A 27,253-nucleotide genomic window follows, 5' to 3' on the forward strand; every position below is an offset into this window, starting at 1 on the left:
AATATGTATATTAGCATAGAATAAAGTTACTGTAAATAAAGTTACATAGAATAAAGTTACTGTAAATGTAATTACATAGAATAAAGTTAAATGTAATTACATCAACTTTAGATAATGTATTATCTAATTGAGTTAATTTTTTGAATTCAATTTAAATTAATATAGTATTATCCTAATTATCTTCAACTAAAATATGGTCAATTAAATATGTATATTAGTCATAGAATAAAGTTACTTTTCAAATTAATCTCTATAATGGGATTCTTATTTGGTCAACTGAATTGTCAAAACTATTTAAATAGAACAGACGATTTAGTATTTTATAGCAATGCACTTTAGATAAAAAGTTATTATGAAATAAATATGAGCAAATATATATTTTTAATATACATTATATCATACAGATTTGCTTGTTCAATGAGTCTGAAGTCTAGAGGTTTTCAGAGGTTTTCATAGGCTTGTGTTGTTCCTCGTTTTGTTTCAAGGACCAATGTATTTTGGAAAAGTGATACAACTTTTCAAATATTGACAGCTGTGAAACAGTGTATACTTCATCGTTTTGTATACTTATTATAGCCTATATGCAGTTTTTATAAATATTAGACTTGTCTCTTTGAAATAAAGAATAGGCCTATAGCTACTCTATCTCTCTTTCAATCATTCACTGTGAAAGAATGAAACGAAAACAAATACAGACATTCAATGATCAGATAATCATTAAACTGTCAAAACATCACTGCTGGAAACATAATTTAAAAACATATATTTTGAATAAATATTTTTTTAAATAGACTATTATGTGTATGTTCTGTTTAGCTTCAAACAATGTTAAAAATTACCTTTCCCCACATAAAATATGAACCATATACCAATCAAATTTTGGTTTTGTCAGTATAAAGTTACATCAGAAGTCAAACAGCAGAGGGCGCTACATATATGCAGGTTATTCGGTATGTAGTTTTAGTTGTAGACGAGATATGAATGAGTTCTCTAAATTAACTCAAACAAGATCAAGTTCATCTATATTTTCTACATGTTGCTTTAAACTGACGGCATGCCCTAGACCCACAATGAGCCCAGCAAATTTAAGTTTTTCTCCTATGATGATTATAGGCTATTTCTACTTATAACATCTGCATTTTAGTTTGGGAAAATGTGGAATGATTGTGTCAGAAGTTTTTCACAATTGCTTTAGAATGTATGGCAGTCTGTTCCGTGATTTTTAGCCTACTTTCGGTTTCCGGTCCAAAAATGGGCCTACATTTAGGTCTATAGGTTTGAGGGTTTTATTAACACAAAAAACGTCCCTGTTTTATTAATATTATTTTTCTGTTATTTTACCAAATTTTGACAGGAATGTCTACTTTTCATTTTAAAGATTAACTCCAATAAAATAGTCTGTTGGCATGGCTATGTTTACATACTATTTTCAAGGCATTATACACGAAAAAAATAATGACGAGAAAATGAACAAGAACATAAACAATATAAAGTGCCAATTAATTAATTAATAAAAATAATATAAAAAAAAACAATAAATATATGCCTTGTCAAGACATTATAAAAAACTACTGTAATATACATTGATATAGTCTCTGACTTTGTTAAAGGCAGTAAGTTAGTCGGTTTCTCAGGGTGCATTTCTCTCTCTCTCTCTCTCTCTCTCTCTCTCTCTCTCTCTCTCTCTCTCTCTCTCTCTCTCTCTCTCTCTCTCTCTCTCTCTCATTCAACTACATCACGACTGTGACCTGGATCTTCTGTCTGCAAACACAAACCCTCCATGTCCTCTGTACTCGATCAGTGTAAGCGACTGATTTCACTTGGACCAGTAGTGGTGTTGAGGCCCGTCACAGTCAGTAGTTCAGTGTCTGTTTAGACCCGTGTATGTGATCAGGTGTGTTAGAGCTTAGCCGCTAACGGCCACCACAGTGTGACGGGCTCTAACCCACCACAGCCACCAAACTCAGTTTCTTTTACCTGTGTAAACCAAACAAGTACAGAGTGTGGGTTTCATTTGGAAAATCAGCGTTTAAAGGTAAGAAATCTACTTTTACGCTGTCCATACGCCGAAGAAGCATTAGCAGAGACTATGCGGTTATTAGCTTAGCACTATGTAACGAATCTATTGAGGCTCTTTACGGTGCTATTTAGTGTCGCTTTACAATATAAAGAGTAACTTCAACATCTATACAAATGTTTGATCGATTATTTGTTTGAAAGTGCCTATATTTCTTCTGTTGTGAGCTCCTCTGTGTCGTATTTGCTGGCTGGCTAAGCTAAATGCTAGCAGAGAGTTGACAACTAACGTTAGCTACCCATTTAACATTAACGTTTCGCTTCGGTGTTGTTCATATCTCTGGTTTCCTACTAAGATTAAGCTTTTTATGGAAGCAAAGTGTTTCAAAAATATTTTTTTTTAGCTTTGAAATGTATCGCTGGTGGTTTGGTACTATTGCAATAATGTCAGATGATCAACTGTTCATAAGGTTTATGCTCGAAGGCTGTTTTTTTTTTCTTAAAGAGCACACGAATACTATAAATTATAATAGTCTCCCTTGTAAGGAACTGAGATAACATTGGTGTGTGGTATTTCCTTCAATGTTTATATTGTAACGCCCACTTATTTGGACAGAGTACAGCAGCATCAGGGTTTTGTGTTGTAAACACTGATTTAACACTCACTCTCATGGTAAATGTCAGGATTGTATTTGCTGGCATGTAACTGTTACAGTGAAATGCAAACCTCTGATAAGATCTCATATGGAAGGGATTACATATTAGTGTTGAAATTATGCCACAGACTTTAATTCCAAGGTTTGATCGATTATCTTAGCAAGGTCACTGACCTTTACATTTGGACCAGGAACCCTGTGGGGTCCAAAAGGGATTATTAGGGGGTCCTTCCGTTGAAATGTTTTCAGAAAAAGTGTCCAAAAAAGAAAGAAAGTTGGATTTAAACAAATACATATAAAATTAAAATAAATTTGAATTAAAACAAATGAATTAATAAATAACTAGGCTATAACAGGACTATGGCAAGAAGGGAAAATGCAAAAATAATTCGATAGAATATAGACATTTTTAAAGTATAAATTGGGTCTTTATACAACAAACTACCTTTGCATGAGGATGAGCATATTTGTGGCATTTAAAAGATTGAAAACCCTTAATTTAGATTGTTGAAAATGGAGGGAAGTGCTGAAGTCAACAACAGTGGACTTTGATCTACCTCAGCAGTTGCTGAATTCAAGCGATAAGGTCTTTGAAAGTTGCAGATTTCTTTGCTCAATTAGGAATTACATCTCCATATCACAGTATGATGATACATTTTCTTAAAGCCAATGAAAGATTGGTTATTGAGACAAATGAGCATGCAAGGGCCGACCAAATATTGGGGAGATTAATTTAGGGTGGAGCGTAAATGCGTGTGTGTGGTGTGCGGTCATCGCAGGGTTGCAGATTGAATCCCCTTGAGTAGGGTGAGTTTCAGTTCGTGCTTTCATTGAATTGAACTGTTTTGTTTTTTTCTAGCTATGCCCACATCTTTGTTCCAGTTAACTGATTTGGACTTTGTCATAACGGTATGTTTAAATGAAAATAAGCATGGTTATGTTGTCATGGAAGCAACGTGAATAATAAACTTGACTTCCTTGCATGCTCTGAAAAGACCAGGATCATGCAAAGAAATTGAATAGAGTAAACATCATGTGGATTTCATGTTGACTTAAAAATTAAGATGGCATCAAACTGGGTTTCCCTGCTTTTCCAGATGCTAAGCGGGGTGTGGTTCAGTGCTCTTTGGAACCAGAATTATTTCACGTGAAGCCTTTGCTCCCTAGGAGTTGCCGTTGCATGACATTGTCAGATAGTTTTAATTTCCATTTCTTAATTATTGATTTACCTGGGATGGTGACTGATCTTCTTGTATCTAGGTCTTTTTCTCATTTTTTTAAATCCCTTGACTAGTGATCTCCATTTAACTATATCATTTATATATTATTAAATGCCTGCACTAGTGATAATTTAAATTAAGGATGCTAACAATGATTAATTTAATTGTCAATAAGAATTTAATCGATAAAATTCGTCAATGGTCGATTAAGCAAGGTCATCGTTGGAGTAAGTAGTTTTGAGGTGTGTTTGGCTCTGAGGAAAAATTAAGTGGGCGTGCCATTATGTATTCTTCATTTTTTTCATGTTTCATATTGAGTACTATAGTATATATATATTAATTACTTTATTTTATTAATTTAAATTTTTTTTAGATATGTTGAAACTGACACATTTTTTTTTTCAAAAATACTCAAACAAACAAATAAATAAATAAGCACTTTGTGGTGTAAAAACCAATAAACCATGAAAAAGTCCATGAAATTTTTATTGGATATTTGAATTTTTATTTTTTATTATTTTCAGTGTATTATTTTAAATTGTCACTTTGACATTATAATTTTTCTGATTAGTCAGATAAAACAAATTAAAACAAATTAAGGCCACTGTGTAAAATATGAATAGGTCCAAGGAGTGAATCATTTTTGTATTCGCTATAGTTTAACTTGCTCACACACACAACCCTTATTAGATGACTGCAATGCATTCTGTGCACTGCTGTGGTGGACTGTGGGAGGCAATGCAACCATTTCCTGAACATAACCTGCCATTATAATTTTTAGTCATCAAATAGCTGCTTTTGATTGCAGGAAATTTTTCTGCTTTGTGAACCAATTTTGCGCAAGGTCAGTCAACATTTGCTCTGTGTTTGGCTCAAATATTTGACCCCTACTGACTCATGCTCAGTTTCCCCTGTTTGCCATCTGCACTTTTGTGTGTGATTCTGTTCTCAGTCGTTATATAAAAATGGAACTGAAACAAAATCTGAGATGAACTGTCACAATAATGTTTTCTATGACATCCAAATTGTGTTAAAAGACTTATTTCAGGTTGCTCCAGCTAACATGCATGTGCAGTCTCAAACGCGCAAACTTTCCTTCTCCCATTTTTATATTTAATATTGTGAATTAGGCCTAACCGTCTTATTATATACATTTTTTTGGTCAGACTCGGCTCAGAGAGCAAAGAGATGATCGTAAATAAGTAATCCTAACACCAGCAGCCATGGTACTGAATGAGGAATCGTTATTATAGTTCAAAAGGGCAAAGAGCTGAAGTTATCTTATGTCATGAATTTGTAAGATTTTTGCTCAATCGTATACGAGTTTCCAAATTCGTACGCATGAGCTACCAGGGCTTGACGCATACTTTTTCCCAAGGTCTAAATTGAAAAATTTAGGTGCAGTGCATTTAGAAAGTTGTACTTCTAAAGTTTCGAAATGCTCTCCTAATAGTAACTAATAGTACTTGCTAGTGTTGTCAAAAAACTCGGTACTTCGGTACCAAGTCGGTACTAAAAAAAAAAAATGTTACGGTACCAGCTTTTCTAGGTACCGAGTACCAGGTTAATCCAGTTCTGTTCTAGACGCGATGTCTGAAACGTGCACAGTTGCGTCCTCTTTATAACGCTGATATGGCTCTCTCTCTCTCTCTGAATCCACTTGTTGACACGAAAGGAGGAAATAGCTACATATGGAAATATTTTGGATTAGGCTAATGTCACGTTGCCATAAGAGGCCGATTACATGCAAATTCGCAATTTCAAATATAGGCGTGATTCAAGCGCGCTCCTAATAAAAACTCGTTGGCGTTGCATAGCAACGACAGACGCCGCGTGAGAGCAAGCGCTTTGGAAAGAATAAGCACGCGCAAAAATATAATTAAAAAACACGCGCGACATGTGAACGGCCTCTAAAGTGCTTTCGGGGTAGTTTTACGAGTACATGAGCACAGTAGTATCTACCCGACACCAGAGTAGGCTACTGGTATTAGTATTGTCATTTAATGTCAGTGCCAGTTCTAAGCGTATTCTTGCCTTTATAACTCAGCAGGTTTAAAAAGCCTTTTTAAAATTAAATATGAATGCAGTTTTAGATTAATAAAAGGACAGTCAAGTCAAATAAAACATGTCTTATGGTAATGCTACAAAGATACCATTCATAAACATTACTTAGTTATCAACACATTGAGTGAACAATATATTTTTACAACATTAATTAATGTTTGAAAATGTTATTTATTACAAACACCTGATTGTTCATGTTTGTTCACTTAATTCATTGTGCATTAAATAAATAATGGATTAAAACTTTACAAACAACTTTAAAAATGTGTTAGTGTATACTATTGTTTATTTTAGGTCATTTTATCTAATCTTTTTCTAAAGTGTTTATAATACAAATGTACAGTTTCCATACTTGTAACCGTGATAAACACTTAAATATATGTAAATTTAAACTAAGCTTTGGTACCGAAATTGGTACCGAGAACCGTGAATTTTAACTGGTATCGGTACCGAATACTGAAATTTTGGTACCGTGACAACACTAGTACTTGCGCCCATAAAGTTTCTAAATGCACAATAACATTTTCAACTTAGGAGCACATGTGGTCCTTGGGGAAAAAGTAAGCATCAAGCCCTATGTAGGTCATTCGTATAATTCATATGAATTTGGCAACTCGTAAAATATGTACCATTTAGCAAAAAACGTACAAGTGAGGTTGTATGAATTGGTACGAATTAGCCACCTCATAGATTCGGAATATATATATATATATATATATATATATATATATATATATATATATATATATATATATATATATATATATATATATGTATAAAACACACTGTAACAAATATCGCCATTCTAGTGTTATTTTGGTATTACTTGGGATACTATATAATTTGTTAATATTTTGGATTCAATTTAATTCTGTTTTCTTTGTAATTTTAGTTAAGTTTTAGTAATTCTGTTTAGTCAATATTTTTTTTTTAAATGTCTGTAATATAGGGTTAGGGTTAGTTTTTATTAATTTTTCATCTCAGTTTTAGTTTGGTACATCAGGTTAGGCCTAATAAAAGGGTTTTTTTTTTAATATAGTTTTCGTTAACCTATATTAACACTGATACTAGTAAAATCTTTACTAAAATGCCTCAAATAATGTTCTTAGTCTTTCCTTCCTGTGACAGGGCATTACAGACAGAAGCTAAAATAGTTTGTGTAACCAAATAATAATTGGGTGGAAATTGGACACACTGTGTGACTTTTATTTATAAACAAGCCCGAAATAAACGGGACTCTTATTTACAATACATATATTTGAACTGCTACTGTATAAAGGGAAAATTTGCTGTTAAAAAGCATCTTATTTGATTAAAGTTATTGCACTTTTGTTTTGTTTATATAGCAGAACATTTAAAATACAATTGCGCAATACACTACTTTTGAATTCATTGTTGAATTTTGCGCACTATGCGATAAATCACAGAAAATCATGCGATTAATTGCCATTTAAAAACGTAATCGTTGCCCAGCAAGATTAAATGTAATTTATATTAAATCTGCGAAAATTACTAAATTTGCTGTTATGCATGCCAGGGAAGTAGTTGGCGATGTCACTTTGTAAAGAAACTCATATGTGATGTCACCGTTATTTTATAATGTGCTGGAGACTGAAATGATGCTTTTAGCATAGTTCATTATGCTTATTTTTGGTTTATTTTGTGGTTTAAAACTTTTTAAAATCAAACTTATTTTTTGGTTATGGTTTTGAGGCACAGTTGTTTTTATTGTCTCTTATAACAACAATCTTTTATTTCAACCCATGAAAATGCAGATCATGTGTGGTGTATATACTAGTCAAATTCACCTTTTAAAACTGTAGTTCCATTATTAATCTTCTGCAGATTTTGACTTAAGATGAATATAATGCAGTCATACTTTTACAAGGGCTTGAAGGCTCTGTCATTGTAGGCTTTTATTTTATGGTTAGAGCAGCATAACCATTGTTTAAAATATCTCTTCTTGTGTTCCATGTGAGAAGTCTATATGGCTAGCTACAGGGTTGAACTGAATCTAGTAAAAACAGAAGTGGGTTTTTGTCAGTTAGGCGAGATTCTCATTGAGAAATAATTGGTTGCATCTGGAGGACTTTTGGGTGGAGGCTGAATTTTGGCATCCACTGCGTGTGTGTGTTTCTAAAGGTGGGACGTTGCATCACTGGAGAGTCTGTTGAGGACACAAAAGCAGCGTTGTGCCCTGGTCATGTGATGCTTGTTCGGAAAGCTCAGACCATGTGATCCTGCCGCACATAATGCTGAGTCGAACTTACAAATGCTCCCTCACCCTTGAGATGTGAGCATGATAGAGTGAACGACTGAGAAGCGAAAGATACAGCGCCGTTAAAGAATGAAGACAGAGGAACAGGTGTGAACAAGGCGGAAAACGAAAGCTATAGTGTGCCAAATGCTACTCTGCAGACTACGTGCACTTCTCTGATTCGGTCCTTACTCTCTCCCTGATGGTGCTGTGGGAAATGTGGCTGTCTTCTGTCGAGTCAGTTTGTTGGAATGTGGATATTTTGCAAGGACAAGAAGCGATGGCTGAAGTGGACCAGGAACGTCTTAGAATGTGTCCTAGGAAATCGGGATACGTCTTGGAATGGAAAAGAAACGCTGTGGAATTCCATGGCTGCACCATGAACAATAGGTTGGAAACAGATGAATTACTGCTTGAACTTCCTTGATGCTATCTAATAACACAGCTTGAGCTGAATTGAAACACCCTTCAAGTAACCGTAGTACACTCATCAAGCTATTCAGCCAAAGGTGATGGTAGGCTATGTGAAGTAATTTCTTTATATTTAATGAGCTTAAAGCAAGTTTTTCTTTAACAGCAGTTATGGGGAAAGCTCTAATGGGGAAGCTGAAAGAAACTTGTCATTTTGTGATTTGCGGATAACATGATCCAGATGCATCTGTGAGGAAGTGTGAGTGCGTGTCACGTTTAGTTGCCACACCTCTTCGCCCCTGTGCAAACCTTGTGACTGCGTTGCTGTGGCAATTGAATAGGGAATTTATTAGATGACTTTAACAATCTTCAGTGTCTGTCATCACTATGGTGTTCTTTATTTACTTTATGTGATTAATGGAAGGGAAAGCAAACATCCTTGGTGCCATGATGGCATGTTATGTGGTGTAAGTTCAATTCTTTCATTTGCTCTGTCTGGCTCATATGTGTTTAGCAGATTTATACTGTTCTTTTTCATACAATGCAACTGAATGCACTGCAGACTAATTTGTTGCATCTCCAAAGGTAAAAAGCACCATAAAAGTAGTCCATGCGGCTTGAAGCGCAATCGGTTACCACAACAGACAACACACATGCAATTATTTGAGTGTACATGGACCTGAATGAGTTTTAAGAGCTGTGGGAAGGGTACAGACGCACAGTTGTAAATAACTTACTTTTTTTTTTGTCCCGCACAATGCTATCGGATGAGTCCAGAAGACTTGTGTTGTGATGAAATGAAACATCTTGGCTAAAAAAGTGAATTTGGGACAATTCAGCTTTAATATTGGCCTTTGATTTGAACTATAGCATTTGCTTAACATTTTCTAAGTGATTTGATTGTTTTGTGTAGTTATTTATATGACGGCTACCCTCTGAGAATCTTAAATGTAATATTTTAAAAAACTATTATGCATGTATTGACTCTAAAATCTATTACAGATAGAGATTTGGCTTTTTTAACTGAAAAATAGTAAACCGAATACTTACATTAATATTAATACAAGTTGCTATTGGCTAATACTGGCCTTTGTGTACCCTGAAACGACAAGCTGTTCTTTGCCTTTTCACAAGAGAAATGTTTAGTTTTTGTCCGTTGCCTTTTGTATTGCATGAGATTTCAAATGCATTCTGCTGTTTCTTGATGTCAGTGTTTTTGTTATCTTATGTTTAAAGGGATAGTTCACCCCAAAATGAAAATTCTGTCAGTATTTACTCTTTTAAGTAAATACTAAGATATTATTCTGATGATATAAGATCAAAAATTAAGATATTTTGATGAAATCTGAGAGCTGGATCACTCCTCCATACTAGTCCATAGGCTTCTTGACTTGCCGGCTTCGAAAAGTTATTAAAGACATCGTTAAAATAGTCCAAGCGACTACAGTGGCTCAATCTTAACTTCATCAAGCGACGAGAATACTTTTTGTGTGCAAAAACAAACATAACCACTTTATTTCATTCATTTCCTTCTCTTTGGGCCTCTAGTCAGTTAAACCTTACTGTAGGCTCACTATTGGCCGACGCTGGTCATGTGTGTGATGCGTTTGACGTACATCAACAGATCATATATTAACTAGTAACCTGACTCGAGGCCCAAAGTGAAGGAAATGAATAGTTGAAATAAAGTCGTTGTTTTTGGGGGTTTTTTGCACACAAAAAGTGATCTCATTTGATAAATTTAAGATTGAGCCACTGTAGCCACTTGGACTATTTTAACGATGTCTTTAATAACTTTTCGAGGCTGGCAAGTTTCAATCCCCCAAGAAGACTAGTATGGACTACTATGGAGGAGTGATCGAGCTCTCAGATTTCATCAAAAATATCTTAATTCATGTTCCGAAGATGAACGAAGCTCTTACGGGGTTGGAACAACATGAGGGTGAGTAAATACTGACAGAATTTTCATTTTTGGGTGAACGAAAATTTCTCTTTCTGAAATCCCCTTTTTTTTTAGGTTGATCATTTTCTGTAACTGGAATTTGAATGCATCGCTTCTAGTCATATGGAATACTTTCATGGTGCTTTTTCTGTCCTTTTTTGAGCTTTACAGCATTTCACTTCTATTGCATTGAAAGGCGAGGACATTCTACCTAACCTCAGCTTTTGTGTCTCTCAGATAAAATTAAGTCATACAGGCTTGGAAAAACATGTGGGTGAGTGAATACTGACAGAAGTATCCCTTTTATTTTCAATGGTCTGAACATGTTCGTGCTGCCGTTTTATTGTGTCAGCCAGTCACTTTAGCTGTCTGGAGCGTGGTTGCGAAGTCACTCAATAATTCAGCTGCTAGACTGTCCCGCTGACGTTTCTTGTTTCTCTCCCTCTCTTTTACGAAGGTGTATTGAGAAGGACTGGGAACATTTTCCAGCTGTAATAGTTCATTTCAGCTCCACAAACAAAAGCAAGTTGGCTGTTGCCATGGCGTCAGTGTTTCACAGACAGGCTTCCTGTTTTGGTGTTCGGTTTCTTAGCAAGAGTGAGTTTCCTGTTGAACCAGACTGACAGAACTGGAGAGCAGGTTGCTTTAGCTCTGCAAATGAGGTTCATGAATGTTTGAGAATTATTGTTTCTTTGGAGTGGTGTTCATTTTTTGATCATTTTTGTTCCACTTCATGTCTTTTGTCTCTTCGTGCTGTCTGGCTGCAGTCCTGGAGTTTGCCACTGGGGGTCAACAGATTGTGGGGCATGAGTCATGACATCTGTGGTGCTTGTAGACAGTGGAGGAGCAGTGGTGGAGTACGTCACTGCAGTGGACGACCATTTATCGGTAAGCATTTCACAACTACAAAACTTTCTTTAAGCCTATTTGCCGCTTTTAAAAAAATTAAATCAAGATTTTAATGTTGTTTAAATTGTGATTATATTATATATATTTAATTATATTGTTCAATTTATGAGACAAGCTCCAGTTCACGCACCGGCACCTTCGTTTTCTGGATTATCTATCGTTTGCTATATTTACTTCTTGTATATTAAATCCAGGCAATTGGTTGATGAAACATTGATTAAAATACAAAATACAATTAATACAAAACGAAATTCACTTTAAAGAAAGGTTTTGTGGTTTCTGTTTGATCAAAAAAAAAGTAAAACCAATGTTTTCAGAGTGGTGACGTCCGTAACTAGGGATGGGTGTGATTAATCGACTTATTTATTTATTATTTTGTAACTAGCGATGGTCTCACGAGGGCCAACTCGCAGCTGCAGGTTCAGTTGCATTAGAGAACCGCCGTGCACATCTTCAAATTTAGCCTAACCAAACGCCCAGTTTAACTGCGAAGTTAAATCATCTTGTAATAAAGATCTAATCGAGGAAAAACACGCTGTATTTTTGTATTTTCATTGCATTTTTAATTTATAAAAAGTTAAATAAATAATACATTTGAATATAAAAATGTTAATGATTAATCGATAGTCGATCGTTAATTCTTCCGACGATCGACTAAGAAAATTTTATCGAATGCCCATCCCTATCCGTAACATTGTTTTTTCCTCATAAATGCGACGAAAAATAAAATAAAATGAATATTTTATGTTCTGTGAAGACTACAGTAAGGCTACTCATAATTTGTATTCTGAATACGTAATAACAGTACATGTAATCCGTTACTCTCTAACACTGATATTAGTAGCCTATATAACCTAATCCGCAAGGTTGTTTAATAACATGGTTTCGGGGGTTATAGAGTTCTAGTGAAGATGTTCAACTATAACCGTCACACCCCTACTCATGATATATTAAATACAGCGTATTGCGCAGAATCTGCAATGTTATGATATGCTTTTCTCCACTGATGTTCTAAGTTGTTCAAGGCGTTTCTAAGGAGACTGTTTTTTAGAAGGCAGTTGTCTGACTCTGAGATTGCGAACATGAACGTGGTTTGTGTAACATTAGCAGCACATTATTAGCTGTTTGATAACTTAGTCAAGCAAAAGGCTAATCATATTAATTACCGTTAAGTGTCTGATGTAGAGAGCGATACCTAAAACGCATTACCATTTTGTTATTTCTTGTAAACAAGCCTGTATTATTCACTCGCACACTTCTTCTGAATTGGTTTCTGGTTCAAACATATAGGGCAGAATTAAACTAGTATAACACTTCATTATGTGTGTATAATACTTCAACTAACAGTTATTATGTAGTGTTTACTACAGTAAAGTGGATCTCTGAGCTGTTGTGAGTGAGTGGAGGTGGGGACAAATATGCATATTCATGGATCTGACTAAATGACTCAAGGCAAGTGTGTGGAGTTACATTCCAGCTATTTAAAAGCATGAAGAAATTATTTTCACTGGGAATTTTTTTTTTAAAAATATGTAATTTTGGTGATCAAAGATGAGTTTAAAGGCATGAGTTTCTACAGCTCACATGTCTGATGTATATTGCACTCAAATATTGAAATATGATTGGCTGGCATTACACAATTTGCTGGAATCAGGCTTGCCATAGTCTTGCATATTTTTGTCTACTGGCAAGACGTTTGTCAACTTTGTCGTTTATTCTGTCAAGAACTGACCAAAGATTAGCCTGTCTTATTAGAGTTTGCCAGCCCTAATACATCAGATGGTCCATGAGATGGAACAGTAATAATAAATTGTAACAACACTCACTGATGTGCACTAATAAAGTAAATAGTCCCATCTATTTTGATTTCACGTGGACTTTCAGTGTTTTCAAAAAAGCAAATTGTTTGTCAGGCCAATTTTTCATGTAAAAGTGAGCAGTTTTTAATCAGAATTTAAGCTGCAAAGTGGTGGGATGTTTTTGACATTCCCTGAATACCAGCTTATGATATTTATTTTCTAGTATATGTTAAGGAGTTTTTTACACCAATCATGATAACTTATAATTATATCGTTTTAATAATCGTTCTAAATTGGGAAATCCACACCACAGCTATAACAACACACAAACAATATCATTGGAATCTTTTCCAATCTTATATATATATATATACACACAATGTTGCGCTCGTTGTATGTATATATATATATATATATATATATATATAGCCCATTGACCACCCTATTGGCATTGGCCGATCGATCCAATCGATCACTACTAATAGTAGTTATCTTTATTAGTGTGAACGACCCTTTAAAGTTTTGTAGAATCTTGTTCATTATAGTGCAGTAAAACTTATCAGTAACTCTTGAAATCTATAGACCTTATATAGCCCCGCCCCTTTTCAGCGTTGCACTCGTTATCTTTTGACTTCCGGTCTGTATTTTCACAGCGATCTTGCATAGGAATGAATGAACTGCTCGTAAAAAAAAAAAAAAAAAAAATCCCGGTCGACATTTGTTAAGACATCTGCTTTACAATGCTTATGATAAACATTACAATGCTCATGATAACTTTTGTTAACTCTACAATAAGTAAATCCCCTTCACCAGCTAATTACTCCTCGACAGCAATGCCATAGAAATATACAGAGAAAGTTCAAAGACAATATTCTAAAGATGACGGCACCCACGTTTCTCTGGTGCATAAGGTCTATATCCGTTAGAATTAATGTCTGGAAAGTTTAGTTTTCTGGTTTCTTGTTGATCATGGCACCTCTGTTCTGTCTAGGAGGAGGGTGTATATGAGGTTGAGGGAGAGATGGAGGGAGAGGTGGAAGGAGAGGAGGAGTACCCCGCGGTGATCGTGGAGCCAGTGCCCGGTGCTCGGATGGAACAGGGCTTCTCTACTCAGGTGCTGGTGTACGACGATGAGACTTACCTGATGCAGGGAGTGGCTGAGGAGCAGGAGGTGGAAACTGAGGTGGTGGAGACAGGTGAGAACACTGTTCCAAACATAATGATTCCCAGTCGACCTATGAGCACACCTGACCAGGAAATTCAAAGAGATGCACTCTTTCATGCTTCAGTAACACTTCATGGACACGCATACACAATCTTTAATGAATGCACTCTAAACATAGATGTTAATAGATAGGGCTGCGCTGTTGTTCTGTAAAATTATTATTATTATAAAGAATGAGTACTTCTTTTATTTTGCAGGATTGCAATTTAAAGCAACACCAAGTAAGATTTTTTACCTTCGTAAAAAGTTCGATATTTTACAAATAAAGCCGTGTTTTAAGATCGTTTCTGATGAAATAGAATGGTTAAGATTGTTTTTTAGACAGATGCTGCTGTCCCGAGAATTTTCAGTTTCTGTGGTAGCACCCCCACACCTCTACAATGGTAGCATAGGTGCACAGGAACAATCCTTCATAAAACGCATAAAACTTTAGTTTACAAAGACGTGAAAGTCACCAAGGGATCTGGGGTGTTCACTGATAGGCTCAAACAAAAATCGCTGCAAAAGGTGCTTTCCAACTGGTGTTTTACCATTCGTTGTAAAACTGTAGACCTATTTTTTTTCGAACGCCTCACAACCGTACTCTTCCGTTGAGAGCTTGAATAATAGACACTCCAGCCCAGTTGGTGGCGATAATGCACCTTTGCCAATTGCAAGCAAACCACTTGTATAGTGTAGCCTACGATACCACGACTGCATAAGACTACAGAAGGAATACAACCAACCCCATTTCCGTTTAATGTAACACCGTGTCCTAACTACACGCAACGCGATAAAATTCCAGCGACAGCAAGTGTGTCTGTCCACACTAGACGCGACGCGACTGTGAGACGCACACATTCAGAACAGCGTGTGAGCAGAGTCTCGAAAGTGCACTGTTGGCCCGCACTTGCATTGGAAATTGGTAAGGACATAATCAAATCAAGAAATAACATTATTAAAAATCAAAACATTAACAAAATATACTCATTGACTAATTTTGTTATGAAGTACAGTTGTATGTTTGCATAGAATTCATTTTGAACGCTATATTACATGCTTTCAAAATCTGACGTAAATTATCCGTTATCGCTTGTGGCACAGTGACCTATTTATAACTAAAGATAAATAATTTGTGCTCATAACCTGTGTAATTTCTTCATTCTGTCAGCCGCGACGTCGCAGAAATAGGAACCGTTTCTAAATTAGAAACTTCGCGTGTCGTTGCCGCGTCTGGTTAGGACAAAAACTCTGATTAACATGGAAAAGATACCTTTTATCGCGGCGTCGCGTGTAGTTAGGACACGGTTTAATACCGTACGTCACAGATCATACAATACAAGTCAATGGAGTTGTACAAAAACTACGATAAAACCTGTTGGAAAGCACCTTTTAAAGAAACAATCTTTAAACAGGGCTTTAATTGTAAAATACCGAACTTGTCCTTTAAAATAATGTTTACAAAATTCTTTCAGTGGTTCATCAAGTCATAACAGGGTGAAAGGCAGTCCTATATCTGCTGTAATCACGCTATATAAGGTTGCCAGATAGGGTCGAGTTTCTGTAATTCTAATGAGACGTAAGAAAACTACAAATTTGGCTTGTTTTACGCCAAGCATTACAATAGTCATTATTTTGTTTTTCTTTGTTTCTGATGTCTCAATACATCATACTTTCATGAATCATGCAACATACTCTACCTTGTCTGTGGACATCGTTCATTCCAAAGCCGGTGCTGCATAAACAACGAGCGTGCGACAGTAGGCTGCGGTAGGCTAAATAATTTAAAACGGCGGACAATTCCGCTTCCAACCTGTAGGATGACTGACCGCAGAGGAAAAGTTACTTGGTGTTGCTTTAAAACGGTATTATATTTGTTTATTGATTGAATTTTTGTCATGATACTAGAATAAAAATAACAATTTATAATTAGAATAGTCCTCTTTTTTTGTCCTGATCGCATGCTTGTAAAAAATAACTTAAAAAGAAAATTTACTTTAGTTATTGAAATGCATTTCAGTACAAAAGCGCTGTCATGTCTGTTCATGATTTGTCAAAAGTCAACTTCTAGCTGTTCGAAACATGAATGAATCCCCATTAAAATGGTAGATAAGGACCTTTTTACCCACAGACTTATCACAGCTAGTGTGCTTATCACAGCACACATGAATACAATGCTCTCTGTTATAGTGATTGCATGGTAAAATATTTTGAATCCTGTGATATCCAGCAGTTGGTGTTGGCAGTGATACTTTGAGAAGCCAACGTTTGACTGTGAAGCAAACATCTGATTGTGTATCTAGCATTATGCATTTGTAAATCTTAATCGCTCAAACAAAATACTCCATGGTGGACATTATGGTTAGGGTTAGATGCTGCAGTCTCAGGCATGGGGAGAGAGTTGACTAACAGTTGAACATTGCTCTGCTCTCTTACGTCGGTTATGTTAGTGATTAGGTGTCCTGCTTTTTTGTGCATGCAGACTCTTGTTTGTTATATGTAGTATATGGAATGCCATCCTTATAGGCTGGGATTTATGGGCTACTTAGTGATGCATCATTTCAAAGGTTAACCACTTATGCGTGATTCTGCTATAAAATCAACCTGGTACAAAGATAGCTTTGTTGTATTGGTTACAGTTACTAGCAGTCAAACACAGGGCTAATCTTCTATTTTTACAACTAATTTCTGTGTTTAGAACTATATTTTACTGATCTAGCAGAGATTGGCACTTTAAAGAGAGAGTTCACCCAAAAGGGAAAGTCAACATTTGTTCTCCATCATGTTGTTCACCAAACCCACAGCCTCATTCATCATTCACTTTTATTGTATGGGGAAAAAAACAATGGAAATGAATGATGTCTGGGTCTTCCTGGCATCTATTTTTTTGTTTCTTTTGAGAAAGTAAGCAACACTTGTTTGGAGCAACATGAGGTTGAGTTAAACCTATAAAAGCGTGTTTTATATAGATTTGGTGCCATGCTCTGTCAGTGATGGGTCTCTACTGCCCTCTTGTGGACATTCTGTGAAGTTAGGTGGAGAAAATAGACATTTCTCACATTATAGTACTTATTGCAACTTATTGTAAACCTGACTGTAATGCTTAATGACTTGTAATACTCATGTCAATACTCAAGTCACTTAACGATTTATAATTCACGTGACATCATAAAAGTCCCATTATATTCGTTCAGAGTTCGGAGACATTGAGATCACAGTTGAAAGTCCTAAACATTTTTATAAAAAATACCCTTGATAATAAAATGCAAAATACCATGCAAAAAAAAATAAAAAATAAAATAAAAATAAATAAATAAAAAAAAGAAACAGAACACTTATTTTCAGTGATTTATAGATGTTTCCGATACTTCAAGATCAAATTTCAAAGTGCTTAAAATACAATATGAGGATGTTTAAGAACATTTTATAAAGAATGCCTCTCTAGATAAGAATAAAATACAAAGTACGACGGAAAAATGTTATGGAAATGGAAACGCCTACTGTCATGTAACTTATTATCTCACGGATTGATTTTACTTTGTGGAGAATGTTATATTTATTGCATTGTTAAATACTTATGTTCGTTATATTAATATTAAAAGGATTTTTTGTAAACGAAGTAAGTCGTTTTTTTTTATTGTAAACGAATACTTTTTTTGTAATCTCTCCGGCGTTGACGTAAATCGAACGTAACGGAGAGCGCGCGGAGGATTTCCTGTGTTTGGCGCGGAAGGATCTGTGGGCTCTGTTGAGTTTGTGGAGATTTCCTGTGGAGGCGGAGTGATCTGCGAGTCGTGCGTCTCTAAACGCTTTCAATGCTAGTCAATGTGAATCTGCACCTCTGGACGAAACATGGCGACGTCGCTGCATGAGGGACCCGCTAACCAGCTCGATCTACTTATCCGAGCAGGTAAAAAGACCAAAGCGCGTGTTCTTTCTCGCCAGCGTGGGTTTGTTTGGGGTGCAGCAGAGCAGTGCTCGCGCCACAGCGCTGAGATCCGCGAAGTTGTGCTCTAAAGTAATGGAGGGCATTTCAGGAAGTGATCACCTTGGTTGGCAACCTGCATGGCGTTGCCTAATTTTCTTGTCTGTTTTCTTGGAGTGTGGAAAAGTAGCGTGAAGGCGTGCATGCTGTGTTATGTGTGATCCGCGTGCACAGTGTTCAGTTTGCACGGCGCCTAGGGCGTTTTTGATGTGGAGTGTGTTAAAATAACGGGTTTCTGTGGAGGTGGTGCGCTGCTCTGAAACCAGGAAGTGGGAGAGATGTTGTCTTTCCTACGTCTTTGCCACGCTGTCTGGAGTCGGAAGGGCACCGAGTTTTATTTTTAACTCTTAAATACGGCCCACTAAAATGTGAATTCTAGTGAAATCTGTTGATTTAATTGTATTCTTTCCTAAATAGTGCCTGGGAGCTTTACGTTTGACTATTGGTTTATTTTAACGCCTCATCTTCAACGTAAATGTGGCATATTAGAGGGAAACATACACGCGGAGCAACTACATTACAACTACGTTTGAATTTCTTTATAATGTTAATATGTAAGCAAAAACAAAGAGTTTGTGTAATAAGATGCATGTTTGCTTCACATCACAGATGTCCCGTTATCTAAACGTGGTCGCTCAGTGTAGCGCTGAATGTTAATTAATCTCCGTGAGCAACATTTTGGCTATAGCTTATTTCTTTAAACACCACTTTGTTTCTTTTCTGTCCTGTAATGTGTTGCTGTAAAAGTGTCGAGTGTATATTTTGACTTATTTCAATGTGGACGTTTAGATTTTAGAGCTAATTTGATGGCGGAAGCATTGTTATTCAACTGGGCTGTCGAAATGTTGAGTGACAGCACGCGTCGTCCAATAGTATTCGCGCCGCTTTCGAAATCCTACACCTGACCAATCGTCTTGTCTCTTTCTTGGGGCGTTGATTAGAAATTCGCCCAATCAGATTCGGGGCGGGGATTGGGTGGCAGGAAGCTTGTAGAGCGTCTTCAGAAAGAACTGGAGGGAAAGCTCTGACGACTGTAAACACGGAAGTGAGGAGGGACTGCACTACTTTCTTATGGACCGCTATTTTAGTGACAGATAAAATAGTACCACAATGTTCAGTCTCCTGTGTCAGTTGTTCAGCTGAATCATTACTACTATTAATGATTTATTGTTTACAATTGTATGAATGTTAACAATGACTTAACGGCTGTTGTATTTTAGATTTAAGTGAATCTCCATTCCTTGCTCATATTGACAAAGCATGTGGTGTTGATTTTAGTGTTGCTTTGACTGCAGTCATTTTCTTCCAGATTTGGGTTTTACAGATCAAATGTCCCCTTTGTCTTAATGGGGTAGTTCGCTCAAAAATAAAAATTTAGTTAACAATTTAGTTAAACAATTCTTAACTCATGTTCTTCCACAAGTAAATAATATAGGTTTGGAAATATCAATTTAATCCTTAATTTTGTACAAGCATTTTAAGAATAAAATTATGTGAATATCTATTGTAGCCAAAAACACAACAAAAACTGCCTTTTTACAGGTATAATTTTATTTAATTTTTACTAATTGTTTGAAAGCAGTCTTATTCTCTTAGGTTTGAAGTGTTGGCAGCCATATGGATTTTCAGTATTTTCAACTACATATTTGTGTCCTGTCTCCAAGGGCAGATCTGTCTGAATACAGGAAGTAAATGCATGCCGGGTCACCCATTCTAGAGGACACCGTGTGTATGTGTTTATGACTGGGACTGCCTAAAGATAGCCCCCGTGTGCAGCTACAGACTAACATAGCCAAACATGGGCAGGGTCAGGTTTTAATGGGACTTGAGTGACGGCTTGGATAGACTGGCACAGGTGCTAGTTGCTCTGGATGTTAACGTCAAAGAGAAATGAGGCTTGAGGTTCAGACCTATATATGCATGAACTGCCTGTCTGAGATCAGTCTCTGCACCTGTTTTTTAATTAGAGCCAGGGCGTTCAAGGAAGTGACTTGTCAGTTAGCAGATTCTTTTAACTGTCTTAGAGCGCACTAATTGGGCTTTGAGTAGACTGATCGCAGGTACGACCACTGTGGATCTATTTAGGTCCAAAGGCACGATCTCAAGAAGTCTACAGTTGCACTTTTGCATTAATAGGTCCTACGGGACTAACACTATGTCCTCTCACACCCATTTGTGTTGGTTATATTAAGTGATTATATTGATTATAATGGAAATTCTAAATTCTCAGAGTGCTTATGTCAGCTGTCTTTGAAAGTGAATGACTTTGAAGGATTATCGGTGTTAACTGTCTGGTAGTTTGTCTGTCAGTAGTTTAAAGTTCATAAGTACCATATTAAAATGTCAATCAATCACACACTTAAAGTCTCCATGCTAAGTTTGTCATTCAATTAACCTAGTCCACCATAAAAAATCGTTTTTGATTTATAATTAGGGGTGTCACGATTTCGATATTAAATCGAAATCGATCGAAATTAATTCAATGGTATTGAAATCGAAATAAAAAATGGTATCGTCGATACTGCCACGCCCCATGTCGCGTCCGTGATGGAAAGTTCGGATCGTTTTACTGACTCTATTCTTCAATCTCGTTCATCAAAATTAACTAAACTTTTTTTCTAGTCATTTCAGGTGCTTTAAATGTTATACTATTAAGTTATGTTACTTGTTTTTGTTATATTTTAAATTTGGCAATGGTGTAGTGTACATTGTGAACAAATTTATATTGCATAATGCATAAATGTGTAGTCTAAAAATTGCATAGCAATCTGCGCTTTACTTTTTTTTTTAAATCGAGAATCGAATCGAATCGTGACCTTAGAATCGATAACTTAATCGAATCGAGGATTTGGAGAATCGTGACACCCCTATTTATAATTGTTGCTAGATTTGATTTTGAGTAACCGTAAACACACAGGTTTTGCACAAAATAGCACCCTCTATTGAAAGTTCAGTGTACAAATATTAAATTTGAATCATGAATATTATTTTGAACTTACAGTCCTCATTGTATGTGGCCTTATTAATTAAGCCACTGTCCAAAAGTTTGGTATAAATGCTGCATAATGTAGTGATACTTTTTAAAATCGTAATATGCACCCAATGATTTTACAAACCAAGTTCACAGGATTCTGATGTTTTGTTTGTGTGTGTTTTGTCTGTTGCAGTGGAAGCATCAGTTCATGGCTCTAGTGTGCATTGCTCTGATAAAACCATTGAGGCTGCTGAAGCTCTTCTACACATGGACTCTCCCTCCAGCCTGCGTGGAGACCGGAGCCCAGGTGAACAGTGCTTTCTCATCCCCCTTTAATTATAGCTTTCACACGGCTGTAGACAGCCTCTCTGTGAGATAAACATAATTTCTGTAATGATTTTTTTTTTTTTTTTTTGTCATGTAGAGGTGTTTGTGCCTCCATGTATCAACACTTCGGAGTTCCTGCATGCGGCTATGCGACCTGACGTGCTGACAGAGACGGTGGTGGAGGTCAGCACAGAGGACTCTGAGCCAATGGAGGTGGTTACAGTTTTTCAGGAACCTGAGATGCTGGAGACGGAGCCCAGCAAGAGAAGAAAATGTGAGTACACGGGAATATTAACAAATGTGCTATTTAGATGATTTTATGATTTTGTGTGTGTGTAAAGGTTACACAGGATGTTTTTTTGTTTGTTTTTTTACAAGCTTTTTAACTTTTTTTTTCTTATCCTTTTAGCTGGGCGAAAACCCAAACCCCATCACATTTCAAACGGATCTCCAGATTTGGGCATCAAGAAAAAGTCTAGGGAAGGGAAAGGTACATCCTATACGTTCAGTGTTATTTGCATATGATGTGGGCCACATTTCACTCAAATAATATTTCAAAAGTACAAATCAAAAAGGAATAAAGTACATATGTGTAAAATATTGTGACTAATGTGGTGATATTCTCATAATGTGACCCTGGACCACAAAACCAGTCACATGGGTCAATTTTTTAAAATTGGGGTTCATACATCATCTGAAAGCTGAATAAATAAGCTTTCCATTGATGTAGGGTTTGTTAAAATAGGGCAACAAAAATTTGGAATCGGAGCATGCACAAAAATTGAGACTTGATAAAATCACCTTTAAAGTTGTCCATTTATGTTCGCGATTGTGCTGCATTCACTCACAAAAATAAATGTTTTATGTATTTACGGTAGAATATCTTCATGGAACATGATTTTTACTTAATATCCTAATGATTTTGGCACAAAATAAAAATCAATAAGTTTGACCCATATGGCTATGGCAGTCCTACTTGTGACTGGTTTTGTGATGCAGGGTCACAAATGAGTTGTTCATCATGATAGTATCCATGTATTCAGTATGTTACTGAATGAAATGGTTTTGGTTGATTTTTCATTACTTTATAAACACTTAACAAGTTGTACAATATAGTTGTTGTTGTTATCATATACAAGTAGGATTAATGAAGTAATGATGCTGAAAATTCAACTTTGCCAACACAGAAATAAAGTACATTTTAAAATGCATTAAAATAGAAAACATTTACTTTAAATTGTAAAAAATTTTCACACTATTACTCTTTATTTTTTATTTTTTTTTACTTTCTTTTAATCAAATGAATACTGACCCTGGTTACATTACATGTATATAATGAGCATTATTGAATATGTAGTGCATATAGTACATTACTATATGATTGTGGAATGTTTGACATGATTTGTAAGATCCATCCTAAGATTATTTATGTAATTTTAAATTGAATTTATTAGGTTATCAGTTGTGTTTTGCTACTGTCAGCTGCTTTTAATTAGCTAATTTAGATTATGTGGATTTTAAATGGATCATTTGTTTTCTTACAGGAAGTACATACCTGTGGGAGTTCCTGTTGGACCTTCTGCAGGATAAGAACACCTGTCCCAGGTACATTAAGTGGACACAGAGGGAGAAAGGCATCTTCAAGCTGGTGGACTCTAAAGCTGTGTCAAAGCTCTGGGGCAAACACAAGAACAAACCTGACATGAACTATGAAACCATGGGCAGAGCGCTCAGGTTAGCGAGAACATTGTGTTTGCAAACATCGTAAGATATTGAAGGCATTAATAACATATTGACCAATTGGCATCCATAACTGGAATTATATTATTGTATATTTAATTGATGTCTCTGTTTCTCTCAGGTATTACTATCAGAGAGGCATCTTGGCTAAAGTAGAGGGTCAGAGGTTGGTCTACCAGTTTAAAGAAATGCCTAAGGACATTGTCATCATCGATGATGATAAGTGCGACCCTGGCGATGACATAATCGGAGAAAAGGTCTATGAACGCGTTCCACCCTCATCTGACACACTCTTGACATCTGACCTCTCCAAAACGCCTGCTATCTTGAGAGGGGGCGGTAGGACTATAGTCCACCCAGGCTCCCCGAAAGCTAAAGCTGCACTCACTCCAACTCCCCTTCAGCGCATCGTAACCGTCTCCACAACAGATCCGTCCCATGCCACCATTATTTCCAATGCCAACGCACCCAGGTAACCAGACTGGTGTTAACCAGAAGGGTTCAGTTCAATTCAGTAGCACCTCATTGCAGTACACAAGATCCAGGGGGCGGAGTCGGATCCAAATCTGAGGGGTGGAGTTGAGTAGCATTAGGCATGGGGTTAGGGATCAGGGGGTGGAGCTGGGTAGGTTTAGGTATATGTAAGCTGGGAGGAGTTGGATCTGGATCCGACTCCTCCCCGTGGATTTCATGTTCTGCAGTGAGGACCATCTCTGTTATGTATGCTTGTATGCTTTGTTTGTAGTCCTGCCATTATTAGCTACATCACTGTTACACATTTGCATAATGCCCGCCCACTGGCTGCTTTTAGCAATCCTCAGAACAATTGGTTAAGTGATTTAACTATGTTAAGAAGGTGCTTTTTTTTTTTTCACTGTGAGGGCAAAAAAAAAAGATAGTTATGGCTTAGTTACAGAAATAATAGCTGACCAATCAAATCAGACTGGGCTTTTTTCCCATAAAGGTGGGCTTTAAAGAGACGGTAACTAAAACAGAGGGTTAAAAGAGATGCTACAGCAAAGTACATTATGAGAAAAGTGTTTTTTAAATCATGTAAATGAATTCTAGCTTACCCCAAAAATAAAATAACGAACTTGTAAATGAGTATAGTGTGGGCACTTAAATTTTCTGTGACAAATTGTTGTTTTAAAACATCATCTTGTGTTCCAGGACTGTGCGGGTTGCTATGCAAGTGCCGGTTGTTATGACGAACTCCTTGGGACAGAAGATCTCCACTGTGGCCATGCAGTCAGCAAACCCTTCGCTCTTCACCACAGCGCCCACCAATACTGGCTCAGCGACTGGCATCAACGCACCCAAAGTCCTAATCCAGACCATGCCAACGATGGTGCCCGCCACAGCAGAGAATGGTGACAGGATCACAGTTCAGCTCGCCAAGATAATCACCATCCCCGCATCCCAGCTCACGCAGTGCCAGCTTCAGGCCAAACCGGGCAGCCCCACAGGCATCAATCTGATGGGTGTCCGAGCCCTCACGCCCGTGTCTGTGGCGCAGGGGGCGCAGGTGGTCAGACTGGCAGTTCCTGCCCAGCAGAGTCCGGCTCATGCGAAGACGCAGGTTCCCGTTTCAGCCCAGACGCAAACTCGAGTCCCAGTCTCGGTTCAGACGGCGTGCACTCCGGCACAGAGCCCGGTGTCAGTCCCAGTTCAGATCCAGATTCAGCAGAGCCAGCTCTCTCCAAAAGCCAAGAGCGCAGCCCAAACCTCCGAGTCCAAACCCGACAGCACTTCCGCAGAACAGCCTGAGCAGGACAGTCCCACACAGGCAGCAGCTGAGGTGGTCGAGGAAGGTTCAAAACCACAGTTCGCAGCAGAGAGCTGAAGAGTGATGCGTTTTCGTCAGTCGTGAACTCTTGAAGTGAATTTGAAATCCCCAGATACCATTCAATCACATTCTGGGAAATCAAGCTGGAGTTGTACAGTTTCAAGTTCAAGTGTGGTTTCATTTTTATATATTCTAAGCAGGCAAAGACTCCAGCCTGTATCAGCGCCCCATCTCTCACACCATGTGAATTAAACCCGGAGGTTCGTCATTTCAATTATGATTTGTTAAAGGGACCAATGTAAAGAACACTACAGTTCTCCACTTTAAAAACAATCAAAAACAACTATTTTGACACTAATGACAGCGAAGCAGAACACTAAGGAGTGAGTAGTTGTAGTCAATTATGTGAACTTTTGAGGGAGGATAAATTCAGCTTTTTATAACTTGTATAAAGATTTTTTTCTTTAACATTAAAACCGCAAGGCAAAACCAGCAGTTTCTTTTGACGATCACTGTGAGTCCACGCTTCTGCCCATGCTTCACAGGAACGTGTCGATTCTCCCTCCACCTCGACTAAGGGAAGAAATGAATTTTGTATATAGGAATTATACAGTTTACTGAATTTATAAACAATGCAGCCTTAGAACAGTTATTTTCTTCTTCTTTTTTTTAAATCAAGCATATGCTTTTGTTACGTTCATGTTTTGTTGTTGTTGTTTTTAATTTTTTTCCTCACACATTGTACCAAGCACAGTATTATTGGCAAACAAACTGCAAAGCATTTTTGCATTCACATTTCAATCTGGATTTAAAAAAGGCCATACTATTTGGGTGTAATCAAATCCTGGAACGATGGCAATTTGTCAAAAAAAGGTCAGTCGGCAGCATGCATCTTCACTGCAAATACATTTCTTACGCATTTGTTTTCTTTTGCTTTTTATTAGTCTTTAAAGAGGGAGAGCAAGATGTTTGTGTTCAGAATAATCTAGTTTGTATATTCAACATTTGAAGTATATTCTATTTTGTTGTACTCTTGTTTCAAAGTGTACTCAAGTAGGTTTTACTTAAATATAAAAATATTCCTGAATTTGAGTGGTGTTTTTTTGTCAGCTTCAGAACTTTTTTTTTTTTTTTTTTTTTTTTGCATGGTCTTGCGTCACCTTTTCACTTTTTTAGAAAAATGCAGACACAAAATTCTCGAAATGCCAAGCTGAGACAAAGTAACAAATCAAACTTAAACAAGAAAATGACATAAAACACTGGACAGAAGACCTAGACTAAACATGTTAAGACCCACTGAATGCCTGATAGTCCTGGCTAAAAGAAGACAAGTTAGGCCCAAACTACACATTAAAGTCCTTGTGCTACAGTCCACCGCAAGAAGTTGTATTTCTTGTGCATGCAGTTATAAATTTGGTCACTAGTGGGTAGTGTGTCTTCTACACATGAGCTGGATGAACTGGTGCCACACACAGGCTCATACTTGTTAAGCTATCCTGGTCATGTTTCAGGGTAATGGCCTATAGCTGGATACGTATTGAGTATTATAAGTATAAAAATAGTTTATATTGAGCATAGTCCATTTAATCGCTAAATCAGATCAAGGGAAGTATTTTTCAAAAATAAATCAAAACTATTTTGCCCACATTTGTCCAGAATACTTTTTTAAAATATATGCTTTAAATTGTTACTGCCATTTAGTTTTTTTTGTTGTTGAATAAATGCTCAAAAATGAAACTTGATGATATTTATACTTGGTTTTAATTAATAGGCCTAGAACATTCATTACAATTTATCGTTAAATACAATGTAAACACACAAAATAGAATTTTAGTTGGTTTCAATTTTTTGAAGTAATTTAATGGTCTATTTAACCAGGAAAATGTGACAATATTAAGTGTACTTTGCCTCCTTATTTCAGATCACCACTGCATCACTATAACTTGGATAAGATTTAGATAGA

General features: G+C 36.7%; 2 protein-coding genes across 17 annotated transcripts in view; both read left to right on the forward strand.

Annotated features, from left to right (window-relative positions):
- mgarpb (mitochondria localized glutamic acid rich protein b) overlaps positions 1–20 on the forward strand; it is a 10,882-nt gene extending 10,862 nt beyond the window's left edge. The window contains exon 5 of one of the 2 annotated variants that reach the window (XM_089132458.1): positions 1–20. This exon is cut by the window's left edge and continues 680 nt beyond it. The gene's annotated coding sequence lies outside the window, so the exon portion shown is untranslated. The other variant, XM_039675004.2, reaches the window with a different exon arrangement.
- Positions 21–1,714: 1,694 nt separating this feature from the next.
- elf2b (E74 like ETS transcription factor 2b) lies at positions 1,715–26,382 on the forward strand. 15 transcript variants are annotated; one of them, XM_039674656.2, is made up of 11 exons: positions 8,753–9,091; positions 10,738–10,840; positions 11,024–11,163; positions 11,334–11,454; positions 14,266–14,470; positions 21,631–21,744; positions 21,862–22,038; positions 22,174–22,254; positions 23,309–23,498; positions 23,626–23,976; positions 24,675–26,382. In XM_039674656.2, the coding sequence occupies exons 4-11, from the start codon at positions 11,380–11,382 to the stop codon at positions 25,345–25,347; spliced, it is 1,866 nt and encodes a 621-aa protein (XP_039530590.2). In that variant the 5' UTR covers positions 8,753–9,091; positions 10,738–10,840; positions 11,024–11,163; positions 11,334–11,379; the 3' UTR covers positions 25,348–26,382. The 15 variants fall into 15 exon arrangements, with proteins under 15 accessions (XP_039530587.2, XP_039530596.2, XP_088988589.1 ...); XM_039674660.2 differs by having other exon boundaries at positions 10,804–10,840; XM_089132459.1 differs by lacking the exons at positions 8,753–9,091; positions 10,738–10,840 and adding an exon at positions 8,121–8,722.
- The last annotated feature ends 871 nt before the right edge of the window (positions 26,383–27,253 follow it).

This window comes from Pimephales promelas, chromosome 6 (assembly GCF_988280905.1).
Source record: "Pimephales promelas chromosome 6, fPimPro1.hap1.1, whole genome shotgun sequence".
NCBI lineage: Eukaryota > Metazoa > Chordata > Actinopteri > Cypriniformes > Leuciscidae > Pimephales > Pimephales promelas.

Coding starts and splice junctions, on each gene's coding strand:
- elf2b (XM_039674653.2), top strand. CDS start 11,380: ATGACATCTGTGGTGCTTGTAGACAGTGGAGGAGCAGTGGTGGAGTAC. Junction 11,455..14,265: donor CAGTGGACGACCATTTATCG/GTAAGCATTTCA, acceptor TGTTCTGTCTAG/GAGGAGGGTGTATATGAGGT. Junction 21,745..21,861: donor GCGTGGAGACCGGAGCCCAG/GTGAACAGTGCT, acceptor TTTGTCATGTAG/AGGTGTTTGTGCCTCCATGT.